The 17,178-nt window shown below is 38.2% G+C and overlaps 1 protein-coding gene across 1 annotated transcript in view; it reads left to right on the forward strand.

The window, feature by feature from the left end:
- The window catches only part of ddc (dopa decarboxylase), a 33,523-nt gene extending 17,463 nt beyond the window's left edge, over positions 1–16,060 (forward strand). The window contains exons 5-14 of the mRNA XM_026284146.1: positions 147–281; positions 2,771–2,914; positions 3,997–4,063; positions 4,174–4,268; positions 7,305–7,372; positions 8,642–8,718; positions 13,121–13,140; positions 13,617–13,715; positions 14,754–14,855; positions 15,495–16,060. Coding sequence (XP_026139931.1) covers positions 147–281; positions 2,771–2,914; positions 3,997–4,063; positions 4,174–4,268; positions 7,305–7,372; positions 8,642–8,718; positions 13,121–13,140; positions 13,617–13,715; positions 14,754–14,855; positions 15,495–15,680 — 993 coding nt within the window. The 3' untranslated portion in view covers positions 15,681–16,060. The remainder of the gene's footprint in view (positions 1–146; positions 282–2,770; positions 2,915–3,996; positions 4,064–4,173; positions 4,269–7,304; positions 7,373–8,641; positions 8,719–13,120; positions 13,141–13,616; positions 13,716–14,753; positions 14,856–15,494) is intronic.
- Positions 16,061–17,178: the final 1,118 nt, after the last annotated feature.

Consider the following 17,178-nt stretch of genomic DNA (forward strand, 5'->3'; position numbering starts at 1 on the left):
TCACTCATTGTGGACACACAAAAGCGCTGGAGAGCTGATGAAAATTCATCACTGCTGCATTTACAATTACAATTAAGATTGTTTCACTGCTTTTGAATTTCAAGTGTCAAGTATGAATAAATATATTATGTTGTTTGTTTGTGCAGGGCACTGCCAGTGAAGCCACTCTCATAGCTCTTCTTGCTGCTCGTTCCAAAATCATCAAACTGATCCAGGCTGACCATCCTGACCGATCTGAGACAGACATTATATCCAAACTTGTTGCCTATTCATCTGATCAGGTAAATCAACAATACTGGATGAAAGACTGCTGCAGGGGTATATTTACTCTAGACTAATGACCTGCAAGATAATACGCACAGGCACTGTGACAATGGCGTCATGTCCATCTGTAAGTAAGAATGAGTTTCTGTTAGTGGGGATGATTAGCAAGAATTCTTTTTGAATGAAAATATCAAACAAAGTGAAAGGGTCATGCAGTAGGATAATGGTGAAGAGCCACTTGTTTATGAATGTGCTTACAACATATGTGTGTCTAACAGGAAAACATGAATATTTGGTTATGTTTTTTTTAAAACAATCAGAATCAGAATTTGTTTTATTCGCCAGGTGTGTGCAAACACACATGAAATTTGTTGTGTGTGTTTTTAGGGTGCTCCTAGTACATACAGTACATACAGGCATGCATATATACATATACATCTGACATGAGGACAGAAAAAAAAAACATTTAAATAGTAATACTTAACAATAAATAATAATAATGTGTATGAAATGAATCTGAAACAGTAGGTTTGTGTATAGATTTGTGAACTATTTACTCTATATACAACTGTTTAAGTCAAGTCACCTTTATTTATAAAGCACTTTTACCGATACAGATTGTAACAATTCTTTTCTATTTAATGCTGTTCAGTTGCTTTGTGTCAATAAAGCAAAAAGGCAGTTCATAATTGAATTCAATGATGTCATCATCCAGCTCAGTTCAGTTTAAATAGTATCTGTGCAATCAAGTCAACAAAATCGCTGGAAATTCAGTGTCCCCAACAGAGCAAGCCAGAGGTGACAGTGGCAAGGAACCATTACTTTGGTCTTTAATGATGTCACAAGCCTCTCTTTACTCCGGAGGTGCACAAGTCCTGAAGACTGGGCAGGTGCACACCAATGATCCTTTCTGCTGTCCTAACAGTCCGTTGCAGTCTTCTCATATCTGATTTGCTGGCTGACCAAAATCAGACAGTTATATGTGTAATTTGTGCATGTGTTAGTTTGAATATTTTCAGCTGATGAAGGAAGTACATCCCACTTAAGGTCCATAGTGATGGTTGTGCCCAGGAACCTGTTATACTCCACTGTGCTCTTCATGATGGTGAGAAGGGGAAGAGCAGAGGGGTTTCTCCTAAAGTCTACTATCATCTCCACAGTTTTGAGCATGTTCAGCTCCAGGTTGTTGTGACTGCACCAGACAGCCAGTTGCTCAACCTCTTGTCTGTATGCAGTCTGATCGGAGTCCTGGATGAGGCAGATGACTGTAGTGTTATCTACAAACTTCAGGTGTTTGACAGAGGGGTCTTTGGAGGAGCAGTCTTTTGTGTAGAGGGAGAAGAGTAGTGGGGAAAGAACAAAGCCCTAGGGAAGCTCCAGTGGTGATGGTGCAGGTGTTGGATGCAAGTTTTCCCAGCCTCACTGGCTTTCCCTTTGTCAGGAAGCTGTTGATCCACTGACAGATGGAGGTGGGTACAGAGATCTGTGTCAGTTTATTCTGAAGAGTGTCTGGGATGATGGTGTTTAAAGGGGAGCTGAACTCCACAAACAAGATCCTTGCATAAGTCCTTGGTTTGTCCAGATGTTGGAAGATGTAGTGCAATCTTTTATTGACTTTATCATCCACAGATCTGTTTACTCGGTAAGCAAACTGCAGGGGATCCAGCAAGGGTCCAGTAATTTCCTTCCAGTAGGCCAACAACATGCTCTCAAATGACTTCTTGACCGCAGATAATAAAGCAACAGGTCTGTAGTCATTAAGTCTTGTGATTTTTGATTTATTGGGTACAGGGATGATGGTGGAACATTTTAAGCAGGAGGGGACTACACACAGCTCCAGGGAAGATCAGTTTGAAGATAGATGACAGCTGGACAGCACAGGCAGGGTGGAGAGACGCCATCTGGACTTTCCTTATCATCTGCTTTCTGAAGACTTTATGTACATCATCTTCACAGATTTTAAGTGCAGGCAGAGAAACAGCAGGGGGAGGGAGGGAGAGGGTGTTGATGGCTGTGATGTGAGACGGTCTGAGCGGGTTTGGGGTGTCAGTCCAGTCTTTTGCTTTTCAGACCTGCAGTAAAACTTGTTCAGGTCTTCAGTAAGTTGTTGACTGGCCTCAATTCTGGGGTATGGGGTTCTTGTAGCTGGTGATGTCTTCCAGGCCATTCCACACTGATATAGAATCATTCCTTGAGAGCTGTTTTTTTTTTCTTTTCTTTTCTTTAGTTTAACTTTGCCACTTTCATTGTGTATTTGGCCTGTTTGTACAAGGCTTTGTCCCCACCCCTGTAGGCGTCCTCTTTGGCCTGGCTAGTCTCTGTTAAATGTTAAATATGTCCTGGTGGGAACACACATGTCCTCACAGAAACTTATGTAGGACGTCACAGTGTCAGTAAGCTCATCCAGATCAGTAGCTGCAGTCTCAAAAACAAAAAAGTCAGTTCAAAGCAGGTTTGTAAATCATTAATTGATCAATTATATGGCAGTGTCTTATTGATATTTCAGGCACACTCATCGGTGGAGAGGGCAGGTTTGATAGGTGGAGTAAGGATGAAGAAAATTCCCACCAACAGTGAGTTTTCTGTGCGAGGAGCTGCACTGAAGAAAGTTCTAGAAGAGGACAGAGCCGCAGGACTCATACCATTTTTTGTATGTATATCTCTAATAACTACAAGCTTCTTTTAAACAGCACAACTATGGTCTTTGGTGTAACGCTTTGGTTCAAAGACCAGTTATTCATTTTATTTTGATCGTCCCTTTAATGCATTCTGTTGACTATAAGTAATTTTGTGTCATCTCTTTTATTTGAAATTACTTATTCAGGAGAGTACTAAATAAAACTAACGTGCAATTTTCATGATCCCTCTTATCTAGTTAAAATTATTAACATATTAGCATATTCTGCAAGGGGTATGTAATCTTATGAGCACAACTGTAAAAGGTGCAACGTTACTTATTGTCAACACAATGCTCAAAAGGTATATATATATATCTATATATATATATATATATATATATATATATATATATATATATATATATAGATATATATATAATTTTTTTTATATATATATATAATAGGGGAAAATAAAGGGGAATTCTGATTGTCAGGCATGGGTTTTTATATAGTTTCCAGTAAATGATTTATTTATTTATTTATTTGTTTGTTTGTTTTTTGTTTTTGACAGAAAGCTCCAGACATCTGGAAAATATGTAGTTTTATTTATAGTTATTGTTATTATTTTTAACTCTGACATCATGCCAGGAAATGCTGCAGAATTTTCTCTTGAATCTTAATGATTAACCCTTACCATTAGAACTTCCAGTCACTATGTATATAACAAGTGCAAAACATGGTAAAAAGATAGCAGCCACTCAGACTGTTAGAGAGCACAAAATGAGAACAAATTGGACATTTGTCTCTGCTCTTTCTCTGAACCTGTCCCCCCACAGTCTGCATGATGGTTAATGCTGTTTGGGAAGCCTGTTTTCTGAATCACATTAGTCAAATTAGCCCCAGGCTCAGCAAGCAAACCCATGTCAGAAGAATCACAGCATAATGGCAAACCAAGCAGGAACAAATCTTTTTGTGATCAAAACCTATAGCTCAAATGAATTTTTCACTGCACATTCTACATTAGGATAAAGAAATTGACTTATTTGTAGTATATTAAATATTCAAATGAACACATAATAATCAATCTATTTGATATTCTGCTTATTTCTCTTAGTTTTGTGCAACACTGGGGACAACTCCATCCTGTGCATTCGACTGCATCACTGAGCTCGGCCCTATATGTAAGACTAATTTACACTTACTGTTATTTTCCTTTGTATCTTATTTGTTCTTGCAAATCAGTGTTTTGATTAATATTTTAATAGACACATTGTCATTGTTGCTATGTCAGGTAATGCAGAGAAGATCTGGATGCACATTGATGCTGCATATGCTGGGAGTGCATTTATCTGTCCAGAGTTCAGACCCTTGCTGAATGGCATAGAGGTAAGATAACATTCAAATCACACAGGGTGTTCTTAAGCACACTTCACAGGGTGCTCTTAACACCCAGAGAGGCACGAGCGATAACAGAAGAGCAATCTGTGCCGGGCTCAAACTATTGATCCTGTTACTTTAGGAGCGATGGTTCAAGCACAGAGTCGTATGTGTGTGATTGAGAATATTTAAATGTCACAAATGATACGAGCTGGCATGAGCGATGACTTGTGGAATAGGCGGGATATTAGAAATCCCTGATTGTCCTTTGAGTTGTCGTGGAGCCCAGCTGGGTGTCAAAATGATAAGGGTAAAGTAATTTCCTGAGGCATAGGAAGACCTTTAGATAAGTTCCTTTTTTCCCTCGCTAAAGAAATATCACTGTTTATTAGGAGCATGAGTTCAAACAAGAGTGAAGACTGTGCTCCTCTGCGCAGACAATGGTTTTTTATTATTGACCGGAATTACAGCTGGCTGCTGTTTCCTGTGTGGTGTTGGTTACCAGTAACTGAAAGACAGACAGGACTCAGCACGGCAACAATCAAACCGTCATGGCAGTGTCTGCCTTTATTGTGGCAGATGGAAAGGATATTGGAAAGGGGAGAGTGAGAAAAAAGATTAGACTTTGAGATAGTGGCTCTTTTTGAATGCTCATTGGACAGATGCTGCAGTTGATTGTGAGTTTGATGCATAATATGCTAGGAGTCAGATACCAGACCATGCTAACAGGTAGCTGAAAGATGACTTATCTTGATTTTTAGCAAGCCAAATTTATTTTCATATTCCAAAACCACCATCTTTATTTTAGTACTGATTTCTGGTATAAAGAGTCAATGTAAAACTGCATGAGTATGTAAATACTAGTCAAGTCAAGTCACCTTTATGTAGCGCTTTAAACAAAACAGATTTTGTCAAAGCAAGTGAACAACATTAATTAGGAAAACAATGTGTCAATAATGCAAAATGACAGTTAAAGGCAGTTCATCACTGAATTCAGTGATGTCATCATGCGGCTCAGTTCAGTTTAAATAGGATCTGTGCAATAATTTGCAGTCAAGTCAACGATATCGCTGTAAATGAAGTGTCCCAAACTATGCAAGCCAGAGGCAACAGCGGCAGGGATCCAAAACTCCATCGGTGACAGAATGGAGAAAAAAACTTGTGAGAAACCAGGCTCAGTTGGGGGGCCAGTTCTCCTCTGACCAGACGAAACCAGCAGTTCAATTCAGATTGTGCAGAAGAATCATCTGTTTCCTGTGGTCATGTCCTGGTGGTCATCTGAGACAAGGTCTTTACAGGGGATCTGTATCTGGCGCTCATCTAGCTGTTGTGGCCTCCGCTGTCTTTCAGGGCTGTAGAGGTCCTTTCTAGGTGCTGATCCACCATCTGGTCTGGATACGTACTGGATCCGGGTGACTGCAGTGACCCTCTGATCTGGATACAGACTGGTTCTGGTGGCTACGGTGACCTACGGCACTAAATAGGAAAAGGATCTGCCGCACGCAGTTGACTTTGATATTCTACGTATTATCAATTTGCCAGTTTTGAGAGCGCAGCAGACATGGAAAACTATAATGTAACAAGAGTTGTTCAAATACTGAGGCGCTAAACCATTCATTTGCATTTGGCATTGGGAGCATAGGTCGTATTTTAGATATTTTTATGAGATGTAAAAATCCAGTTTAACAAATGCTAGAAACACGGCTTTCTAAGGAAAGATTGCTATCAAATAGCAAGAAGAATTGACAGAGCAGCCATCAAGACAGCTTTCTAGGTTATTACATGCAGTATTTAGATCCTATAATTAACACCAGTTTTTTTTCTAAATTTAGCAGTAAGAAATTACTCATCATCCAGTTTTTTATATCGACTATGCATTTCATTAGTTTTTCAAATTGGTATGTTTCGCCGGGCCACAAAGAAATATAGAGCTGAGTATCATCGGCATAAGAGTGTAAGCTAACACTGTGTTTCCTTGATGATATCTCCCAAGGGTAACATATAAAGTGTGAAAAGTAACGCCCCTAGTACATAGCCTTGAGGTACTTCATACTGCTCTTGTGATCAATATGATATCTCTTTATTCACTGCTTCAAATTGATAGCATCATATAAGTATGATTTAAACCATGCAAATGTACTTCCATTAATGCCAACAGAGTTTTCTAGTCTATGCAAAATAATGTTTTGGTCAATAGTGTTGAGCGCAGGGCTAAGATCCAATAGCACTAATAGAGAGATACTAGAGAGCAGTCTCAGTACTATGATACGGTCTAAATCCTGACTGGAAATCCTCACAGATACCAATTTTCTCTAAGTAATATAATTGTGAGGATACTACTTTTTTTACTATCTTGGACAGAAAAGGGAGATTCGAGATCGGTCTATAATTAACTAGTTCTTTGGGGTCTAGTTGTGGTTTTTTGATGAGAGGCTTAATAACAGCCAGTTTAAAGATTTTAGGGACATATCCTAATGACAATGAGGAATTAATAATAGTCAGAAGAGGATCTACAACTTCTGGAAACACCTGTTTTAGGAGCTTAGATGGAATAGGGTCTAACATACATGTTGTTAATTTAGATGATTGAGTTTACGATTCTTCCTCTCCTATAGTAGAGAATTGTGGAAATGTTCCTCATAAATACTAGTTTATTATTAGTTAATAATAAGTTAGTTAATCATTATTAATACGTTCATAGTAAATATCAGTTTCATTATAAATATTGACAGATCTAGCAATCACTTAAGAAAAATAAATAAATAAAAATAAAGAATTGGGACTACAGCTTTATTAACTGCATTAGCACCTCTGTTGTTTGTGTTGCTAGATACTATTTAAAATGATCTAAATTATTTTATAATTCACAATTTGAATTACATTTAGATAAATATCTAAAACTATATATTTATAAGACTCACCAGAGCTTCTCTGATTATAGATAGGTTGCAAATTTAAGTAAGTGATGTTTTGTCCCTTTTCTCAAGAGTACGTTAGACACAATCTATTCACAACAAATCACATTAAAATCTTCTTTTCTTTTAGTTTGCAGACTCTTTCAATTTCAATCCTCATAAATGGCTCCTGGTCAACTTTGACTGTTCAGCAATGTGGTAAGTGTTTAGTGGCTCTATCAGTAAAAAGCATGTTTCATTTATTATCTGGGCCATTCTACTGTTTCTCAACATGCTATTGGTTGGCTTTGTCAGTCAACAGAGGAAACCGTCCCAGCTGCTCTTTATGTCAGCACCAGGCAAACAAAAATATTCATGGTTATATAGAGAGAAAATACAAGACAAGAGTGTATCCAAATTTACCATGATAATATACAGCAAATACAAAGCATTTATACAGCAGTTATGCAATTAGCTAAATCAAAAATATAGCCATTTTTAATATTGCAAAATATTTCTATTTTAAATAAATTCTTCTTTTGAATTTTTAATTCATCTTAGAATAATCATGGTTCTCAAATATATTAAGGACCACAGCTGTTTTCATCTTTTTTTTTTTTCTTGAGCAGATCAGCAGATAAGAATGATTTAGAATGAATTGTAATGATTTATCACAATATTACAAAACCAGCTTTTCAATGTTAGTGTATACAGTGGCCCCAAAGTTATTTCAACACTTAAGACACATTTTAAAAATGTACTGTGTGATGTGAATGTCACTTCATCACATTAGAAAGAAAATAATTAAACTCAGCGGTGTCTGCAAATCTTGAAACCCCACCTTAAACCTGCCTTGACTAAATGGCAATAAAGTGAACCTTAAAACAAATGTTTTAAAATCCTGTTGTTTCAAATGTTTCAAATCATTTTCTAAGAACTAACTTGCCATTGACCATAAGTGCATTAGGAATTGTAAATACATAAAATGGATACATACATATAATACTTCATATAAATGTGCTGCATATATAAAAGGTTCATTCGTGTAGCAAAATGTGATTGTATCAACAGCATTATCTGCAAACAACAGCTTTGATTAAACTTGTATTACACTTCCTGTTTGTGTGTATCATTTTACATTTTTAGTTTGTGAACCAAACTGATACTTTTTAATGATGGTAGAAGATAGATAGATAGATAAATAAATAAATCACAATCATAACTGAAAAACCAATGCATGACAATCGTAAAATAATAAATCTTTTTTTTTTTATTATTGTCTCTTATTGAACGGTATGTTGTGCTAACTTTGTTTAAAATCCAGATGAAGCATATGCATACATTTGAGTTGTATGTTACTTTTTGTTTAATACCATATTACTTAGCTATTACTGAAAATTCAAATAATAATGATATATGCTTTATGCACAATAATGTCATATGACTGTTGTCTCTTACACTGTGATGAATATAAATGTTTCTGTGCAGGGTGAAGAAAAGATCAGACATCATTGGGGCATTTAAAATGGAGCCGCTTTATCTGAAGCATGATCACCAAGAGTCAGGTAACCAATCAGCACTTTGCACTGCTTATTTCTTATTTTATTTTGCTCTCACATATTTCTGTTAGTTTAGCACTGGAAACAGTCAGTCATTATTGCAAAGAATAAACAATAATAAACTGAATAAAGGACTTCAGTTAGATGTGTAAAGAGGATGACCATGATCCTCATTAATGAGACATGACGTTTTGTGCTGACATCCACTTTACGTCACATTGATGGCTCAGATTATTCAGATTATTCACCTTAGTGCTCTGCTGTCTTCTGTAAGCCTCTGCTTGCTGCTAGTAAACAACAGCTTTCTAACCTGCTACACTGACAGTTGATTTAAGAGTATTTTGCCTGTATTGTGCATTTGTGTGGCATTTTGGCAACAATACAATATTTTACATACATACTGGAAGTTATTTAAATAAAATACACTGTCCCTAAAAAAAATATTTGGACACCAAAGACACACTTAAAAATGTATAAACATTAACAATTCCATTATTAAACCAAGTGACTTTTATTTTAAGATAGATAGATAGATGACTGCCTTCCCACAGACCTTGCGTGAAGCTGCCACTCATGACCATCCATCGTTAGCGTTACACGATGGCAAGGAGCCCCAGTAACAGGTCTTGAGACAGGAACCAAGATTTCTTCCACATGTCTAAGACACCTAAGCATCGCTGCGTGACTTTGATCATGCAAAGCAGGTTCCCCCTCAGGGAAAATCCTTGGTTCTGAGCCACCACTATAAGGGTCTCATGTACAGCAGGTCAAAAGGTATCACAATGGATGCAGCTGCCATCAGACCCAACTATCTCTGACACTGTTTGACAGTGAGTGACTTGCCTTCTCTCACTCTACTCACAGCTGTGAGAATCACTTCAATACAAGCAGGAGACAACTGTGCCTGAATCGTTGTCGAATACCACACTATGCCCAGATAAGTGGTTCTCTGTAGAGGAGAAAGCATACTTTTCTTGACGTTTAGCTGTAACCCAAGTTCTTTCATATGGATGAGGACCACATCTCGATGACAAGCTGCCATCTGCTTTGACTGAGCTAAAAACAATCAATTGTCGATTATATCCATAAGTATGTGGATGCCCTGGAGTCACAACGGAGCCAGGGCAGCATCCACACACTTTGTGAAAAAGTGTGGGGTGAAAGTGACAGTCCGAATGGAAGAACCCTATACTGGTATGCTTCACCCATGAAAGCAAACCTCAGGAACTTTCCGTGTTGAGGAAGGATGGATACATGGAAGAATCACTTCAATACGAGCAGGAGACAACTGTGCCTGAATCGTTGTCGAATACCCCACTATGCCCAGATAAGTCATTCTCTGTAGAGGAGAAAGCATACGTTTCTTGACGTTTAGCTGTAACCCCAGCTCTTTCATATGGACGAAGACCACATCTCGATGCCGAGCTGCCATCTGCTTTGTCTGAGCTAAAAACAATCAATAGTCGATTATCCATCAGTATTTTTTCATGAAGTGTGTGGATGCTGCCCTGGCTCTGTTGTGACTCCAGGGCATACACACACTTCATGAAAAAGTGTGGGGTGAGAGTGACAGGACGAATGGAAGAGCCCTATACTGGTATGCTTCGCCCCCGAAAGCAAACCTCAGGAACTTTCCGTGTTGAGGAAGGATGTATACATGGAAGTATGTGTCCTTGGGATCTATGATGACCAACCAATCCTCAGACCTGCTTTGAAACACAATCTGTTTGATTGTAAGCTTCTTGTGCTGAAATCATTTGATAACGCTGCTCAATAGATGCAGATCTATGGACTTCTTCCTCAAGAGAGTTTCTACCTCTTGTTCCAATACCAGAACCTGTTCCTGGCTCACTAATGTAAGAATAACACTGTTGAAGCGAGGCGGATGAGAACCTAACTGGATTCTGTAACCTCCCTCTACAGTGTGCAGGACCCATTGTGAGACATTTGGCAGAGGTTTCCATGCTGTCATAAGGTCTGCTAAGGGAAACATTCTCTCGTGACTGGCCTCTGGTGTCACTAGAGGAGCCAAATTGGTGCCCTGATGTGGATGGCTTGCAGGGAGCAATCTACCTGACTTTTCTAGTGCCCTCATCTGAGGAGACAAGTTTTCCCGTGGTGTACCGTCGATGGGTGGCAGCTGGGAAATATGCTCATCTGAGCTCATTGTGCCCTGCCCTGTATTGGGCACTGTATACTGAGGTGTGTACCTCTCCTCCCCAGGGTGGGCTGCCCTCAGGGCCTTGACCATGGTATAGTCAGGCCTGCTTGGCCGAGGTCCTCTTAGACATAATGACGGTCCGCAGATCTGTTTTCTGCTTCGAGGACCCCGACCGAGAGTGCTGCCCCGTCCCCTGGTCTTACTGCATGAGGTTTCAAATTGCGACGTGCTTGTTTCGTGTCTGGCAATATGAGGAGCTGGATGGCTGGGACTGCTCCCACTCCACCTGCTTATTCGCCTCCTGAACCCACTCTACTACAGTGTCTACTGCGCCGCTGAAGTGGCCCGAAGGCGATAGTGAGGCAGGAAGGATCTGTACATGTCTTTTTAATCGGATAGGTTCAACCACAGGCATCGCTCTGTAGCCATAAGAGCTGCCATGGCTCTGTTCATTTCCCTGGTGGCCCGAAGCGACAGGTCTGTGTCCCAACGTCAGACTCTTCTTCATACTTATCATCCAGGTCTTTTAACAGGTTGGCCTGGTATGCCTGCAGCACCGCCATATTGTGCAGACATGTACCAGCCTGACGTGTCGCTGTATAAGCTTTCACAACCAAGCTGGATGTCAGTTTTACTGGCCTGGTGGGAAGCTTCGGGGCCTTCAGGGATGAAGCTGAGGATGGTAAGAGATAGCTTGTGAGTGTCTGCTCCACCGCCCTTTCATTCAGCCCCACGATGTTTGATTAGTTAGTGACTGTTGGTGACTTTTGGGCTGAAGAGTCAAGCTGAGTACAGCTTCTCCCATGATCTCAACACCTAGGCATGGAGATCGGGGAAAATGGAAGGCCGTGAAGGTTGTGTTCTAGCTCTAAGGAAGTGCTCTCCAAGTTTGCTTTTGGGACAAGTGTCCTGTTTCTCAGCTGGCGAATCAGTGTTGAGCTTGGCTACAGCGCGAGTCACAACCTCCACTAGCTCCTCATATGTGAGGGACTGCGGTGGTGAGTACGCAGTCTCCTCTGTGTCGATGCTCATCACATAAACCTCCTCTGAGGAAGATAGATGAAATGTCTGGCTCTCTCTCTGAGGGGAAGAAACCACAGGGCGGGCTTCTGATCCCTGAGAGGAAGCCGTGGATCTAGCGGGTGAGGACAGAGATAAGTATGAGCCCATCTCAGATCCCTCCGCTAAATCCACTTGTGATCCCCATGATAACAATGGCAGGGCCAAACACATCAGGATTGCGAACCTGGCCACTTTCAAAGAAGATCAGGCAGGAGCGGAGCACATGGAGAGTGAGAAGGACACAGTCATGGCAGGTAGCCCCCAAAACAGACAATGCACAAATCATGTGTATCCCCACTCGAGGGATAGCGTGGCTAGGGAGGAAAACACAACTTGAAATGCCTTATGCTCATCACATTAGATTTTGCTTTATACTTGAATTTATACTATACATTTGAATTCCCACTTTTTATACCAAGTAATTCCTGACTGACTGAGTGTTTTTTGCATACACAGACACACATACACGGACGTGCTTGCTGAAGAGCAGAAGCTAATATGTGTGTTCGCCGGTTGGGTCTTTATGCTTCCTGGTTGCGCATTCTCATTCTCATGTCTCACTTCTCTATTGGACTGATTTCACACATGTTTCAGTATGGGGTCTTGCCGGGGGCATTTTCAAAGCATTCAATGCAGCTGTTAAACCATGGGTACAAGTAATTGTAAAATGTCTAGAAAGAGTCTATCATGATTTGTTTGCATATGCCACTTTTTAGTATCTAATGCAGTATCAGTAATTTGATCTCTCATGTCTGTTGTTTTCTCACACGTCCACCAATGAGCTGGCTGTTGCTTGTTGGGCATTTAAATATGGCTAAACAAAGACAGTTCCTGTGGTAATGTGTCTGTGGGCAGTGTGCAGCTGTGCATACAATTGTAATTTTGCAGACAGCAAAACAAAAGAGTCTCTAAACCCAGAACACAAAACACACACACACACACACACACACACACACACGTGCATATATGCATACACACCTTAAAGCCATTTCCATCATAAGCAACTTCCTGATTAAATTACCAACAGGCTTGGCCAGATGGAAAAAAAGAATGATGTTCTTTTTATTGCTTGTTATGTAAAGAATAATTTGTGTGCTGTGTACTTGTCTCATGGTATTATTTACATCTGAGCTTGCTGTTAAGGGTGTTATCACTAAATGTTGATTTTCTTTTCTATATTCATAGGACTTGTCACCGATTATAGAGTAAGTATATTGCATGCAATATGTGTGTGCAGGTGTGCATTTCTGAGATAATGTTTGTTTAGCCAGCTGAAGACTTCTGTTACTCTATATTAGGTTATTATCTGAATGAATAATTTTTCTTGTTCTGATAATAATATTACATAGGTGACTTGGTGATTATCAGAGGTTCATTTTATTTGCATGTCTGTGAAACATGCATTTTATTTGTTTATTAGCATGTCTGAGAAACACCAATCTATTACAGTAACCATATAACTTCATATATATATTTATCAGTTACCATATATGTCTCTGTGTGCTCAATTATTCTTTGTATAGGAAGAAACAAGTATTTTAATCTATATTTAAGTCTGTATAGGTGTTGAGAAAAGGAGCCAGTGACCTTTTGTATTTCGTATAATCAAAAGTGTATGTGCAGTGGTTTGTGTATTTATGTGAGCACAGTTCATGTCTTATCTCATCTCATCTCCCTTCAGCACTGGCAGATCCCATTGGGTCGTAGGTTCCGCTCTCTCAAGCTGTGGTTTGTGTTCCGCATGTACGGACTCAAAGGTCTCCAAGCCCACATCCGCAAGGTAACTGCCTTTAATCCATGCTGTCAATCAAGTTAGCCTTGCCAATCGCATCTTATTTGGCTTCACAGTCGATTTGGAATGACGCAAATGAGCATCCCCCTCCCCCCAACCTTCATCTTCATTATATGTTCTGGACATATTCTTCGGCAGATTCTATGTTTGTGGGAAAATACAGAGCATACAGGACCTATTTTTAAACTCTTTGTATGTTCTTATTAGTTTCAGTTTAGTAAAAGATGTCTGTCCATTGAATAACAATTTTCTTCCCCCATTTGTACAGTACTTCTCTTTTCTTCATTCATTTTTCAGTAATTCTGAATGACTCAGATTTAATGGTCTGCTCTCAAATGCTGACCGGATAGTGGCCATAAGGGATAGTGGTCTGAAAATTAGAAAATTGTGTGCTCAATGTTGATTCCAGTAATCAGCATTGAAAAAAAAAATGATTACTGATAAAATAGTTTATTTAGAACATCTATCAAAAAAACATAATATCCCCTATTTGTACTTCTTTTTTCTTCATTCAGTATTTCAGTAATTGTGAATGACTCAGGTTTAATGGTCAGCTCTCAACTGCTGGACAGTAGCCATAAGGAATAATTGAGAATGAGGAAATTGTGTGTTCAGATTTGATTCCAGCAATCAGCATTGAAAAAATGATTACTGAAAAACTTAATCTATTTAGGACAATTAATTCTACATTATTAGCACCTGAACATTCTCTGCTCTGGTATTTTGGTTGCTTATTTTAATCTACAGGCTACCCTCTGCTGGTATTCTTGAAGTATTTCACCCAGAGATGAAAGCTGTTGTAACCACCTATTATTTATTATTTACAGCTCAGGTTGTTCCAAAGATTTAAGATTTTATTTTATTTTATTTTTGTTTGCATGCTGTTCAACACAATATGAGCATATTCAACAAAGACATACAACAAACTTTTATTTATTTATAAGTTTTTTACATAAATCATTGTCACTTTCACACAAATTAGCCACATGATTTTGTGTCTAAAATGTGTTGTTCATCTTGTTTCAGCAAGTAGGACTGGCCAAAGAGTTTGAGTCTTTGGTGAGAGCCGATAAACGCTTTGAGATCTCAGCTGATGTTGTGCTGGGCCTCGTCTGCTTTAGACTCAAGGTCAGAGAAAAACTCTACAGAAACAAAACATGTCTTCCTGTGGTTATAATGGACTCTGAGAGGTTGTTAACTATGGAAAATTGCAGTATGATTTATTTTAATTTCCACTAACATGCAAAGAGAGCAGCACTGTTGTTATAGTATTTACAACAGCAACATAAAGTGGAAAAAAACAAAAAATCAAAACAAAACTGTGATACCACATTTTTATTCATTTATTATAATTTTTTAGAAGAAAACTGACCAATTATTTTATTAAATTTAGGGGGGGGGGGTATTAAAAAATATATTTAAATAAATATATTTAATTTTAGTTATTTCCGTACCACAACTGAAAAAAAGTATAATAATTATTCTTTTAAAATAATGTTTGTTTTACTTAATTTTAATTAGCAATACTAATCCTAATGTATATTATATATGCAACCTATTTGTATACATAACCCTAATATTATGCTGATGAATTTCCTTAAAATCACGGTCCAAATAGTCAGTTAATTACAAAGCAGTGCTCAGTACATTGGTCTTGCTTGTGTCAAGTATCTTTGTTAGCACATTTTTTAGATCAGTGAGCAGTTACAAAATAAATAAAAAATAAAATAAAGATATCCTTACTGAGCTGTGTGTTAAACCCTGCAGGGCTCCAATGAATTAAATGAAACTCTGTTGAAGAGGATCAACAGCGTACGTAAGATCCATCTGGTACCGTGCCAACTGGCAGGCAAGTTTGTTCTGCGGTTTGCCGTGTGCGCTCGTACTACTGAGTCACGGCATGTTCAGGAGGCCTGGAGCCACATCAGTCACCTGGCATCAGAGCTGCTATAGGAACTGCCCCACTGACTACTGTGGAGGGCATCACGTGTTAAAACAAATGGGTGATATGTATTACGTCTGCTATCAACTCGGCCTTACTTTCACTCTACTGCTGTGATTCTTTCTACTATTTATTGTCAAAATGTATGTATGTATTGTCTTTTACTTATTTCACTATAGCTTTGTTCACTCGTGCTGCAGCTTCATAATGCAAAATCAAATATTGAGCCTAATTCCTCTTTTCTAAAAGCTTTGTGCTCGACTGAGCTCAGCTGCTGTGATGAGATACCTCACCGACATTCTTTGACAGCTGTTGTGACCAAATAGTTAAAAAGATAAAACAGTAGTGTGTGTATGTATTAACACTGAAAATAAAGTGCATTTCTCCCAAACTGTTGCATGTGAATTGTATATTATAGTGTGTTGCAAGATTACCGTTTGTTAATTCACTATGCATATCCACAATATTTTACAATCCAGGTATATAATTTTTCAGCTGAAAAACAGCACCTGCAGTATCTGTGTGCCTACCAGTCTGCTGTATTTCTTCCACAGTAACCTAAAATGCATTATGCTATACTATTTATAATTGCTAAAATATACTTTATAAGTATACAGTGAAAGAGTACTTATAATTAATTTGTAAAATATTAGTTTATAGTTTAAATTGATTGTTAATTAATAGTTTGTGCATTGTAGTCCCTATATTGTAATTATATATTTATACAATAAATAATTTATAAATAGTTTACATTATATAGCTGTAAATGTTTAATAATGCACATTTTAGTTTATCCATATTGTACTTTTCTAGTTTTGTGATCCTGTTCATGTTTTTTCTGAATGTATATGCATAAATAATGAGACAAATAAAAAAATTTAACTAGTGATAAAGATATTTATTGTTCTTAAAAACATAAAAAAAATATTAATTAGTAGTATTAAGTGGTGTATGTATAACATTTTTGATGTAAACATTTATGCCTAATAAATGTATTTAGGGACACTACTGTTAATTTTGCACTTTATTTTACATGTACTTATAGTGTACTTATAGTGTATTTATCTAAGAAAGTTCTGGTAACGCAAGGTAGCTACATGGGGTAGGGTTAGGTTAAGGGGTAGGCTCAGGGTTAGTTTTTTTTTTTTTATTACATAGTTATTGTAATTACTATAATAAGTAAATAGTATGTACATGATATCTAAATAGTATGTACAATGATATCTAGTAAAAGGTAAGTACAAAGTATATATAGATGCAGCACTGAGACTTGCTACTTTCAATACTTCCTCAACATGTTGCTGTGAGCATTTAAGGAATATTGCTGCTAGACATATAACATCTACAGTATGAATAATGCCCATAGCATACATGATCACCCCGTAGCAGATCTATATGTGGAGCTGGGGAAGGTGGAGGGCTTCTGAAGTGTGCTGCTACTGCTAAAGCAAACACTGCCAAGTATTTGAATGTTGATCACTGAGCTCATTGGCTACTGATACAAGAGAG

This window comes from Carassius auratus, chromosome 16 (assembly GCF_003368295.1).
Source record: "Carassius auratus strain Wakin chromosome 16, ASM336829v1, whole genome shotgun sequence".
Classification (NCBI taxonomy): Eukaryota; Metazoa; Chordata; class Actinopteri; order Cypriniformes; family Cyprinidae; genus Carassius; species Carassius auratus.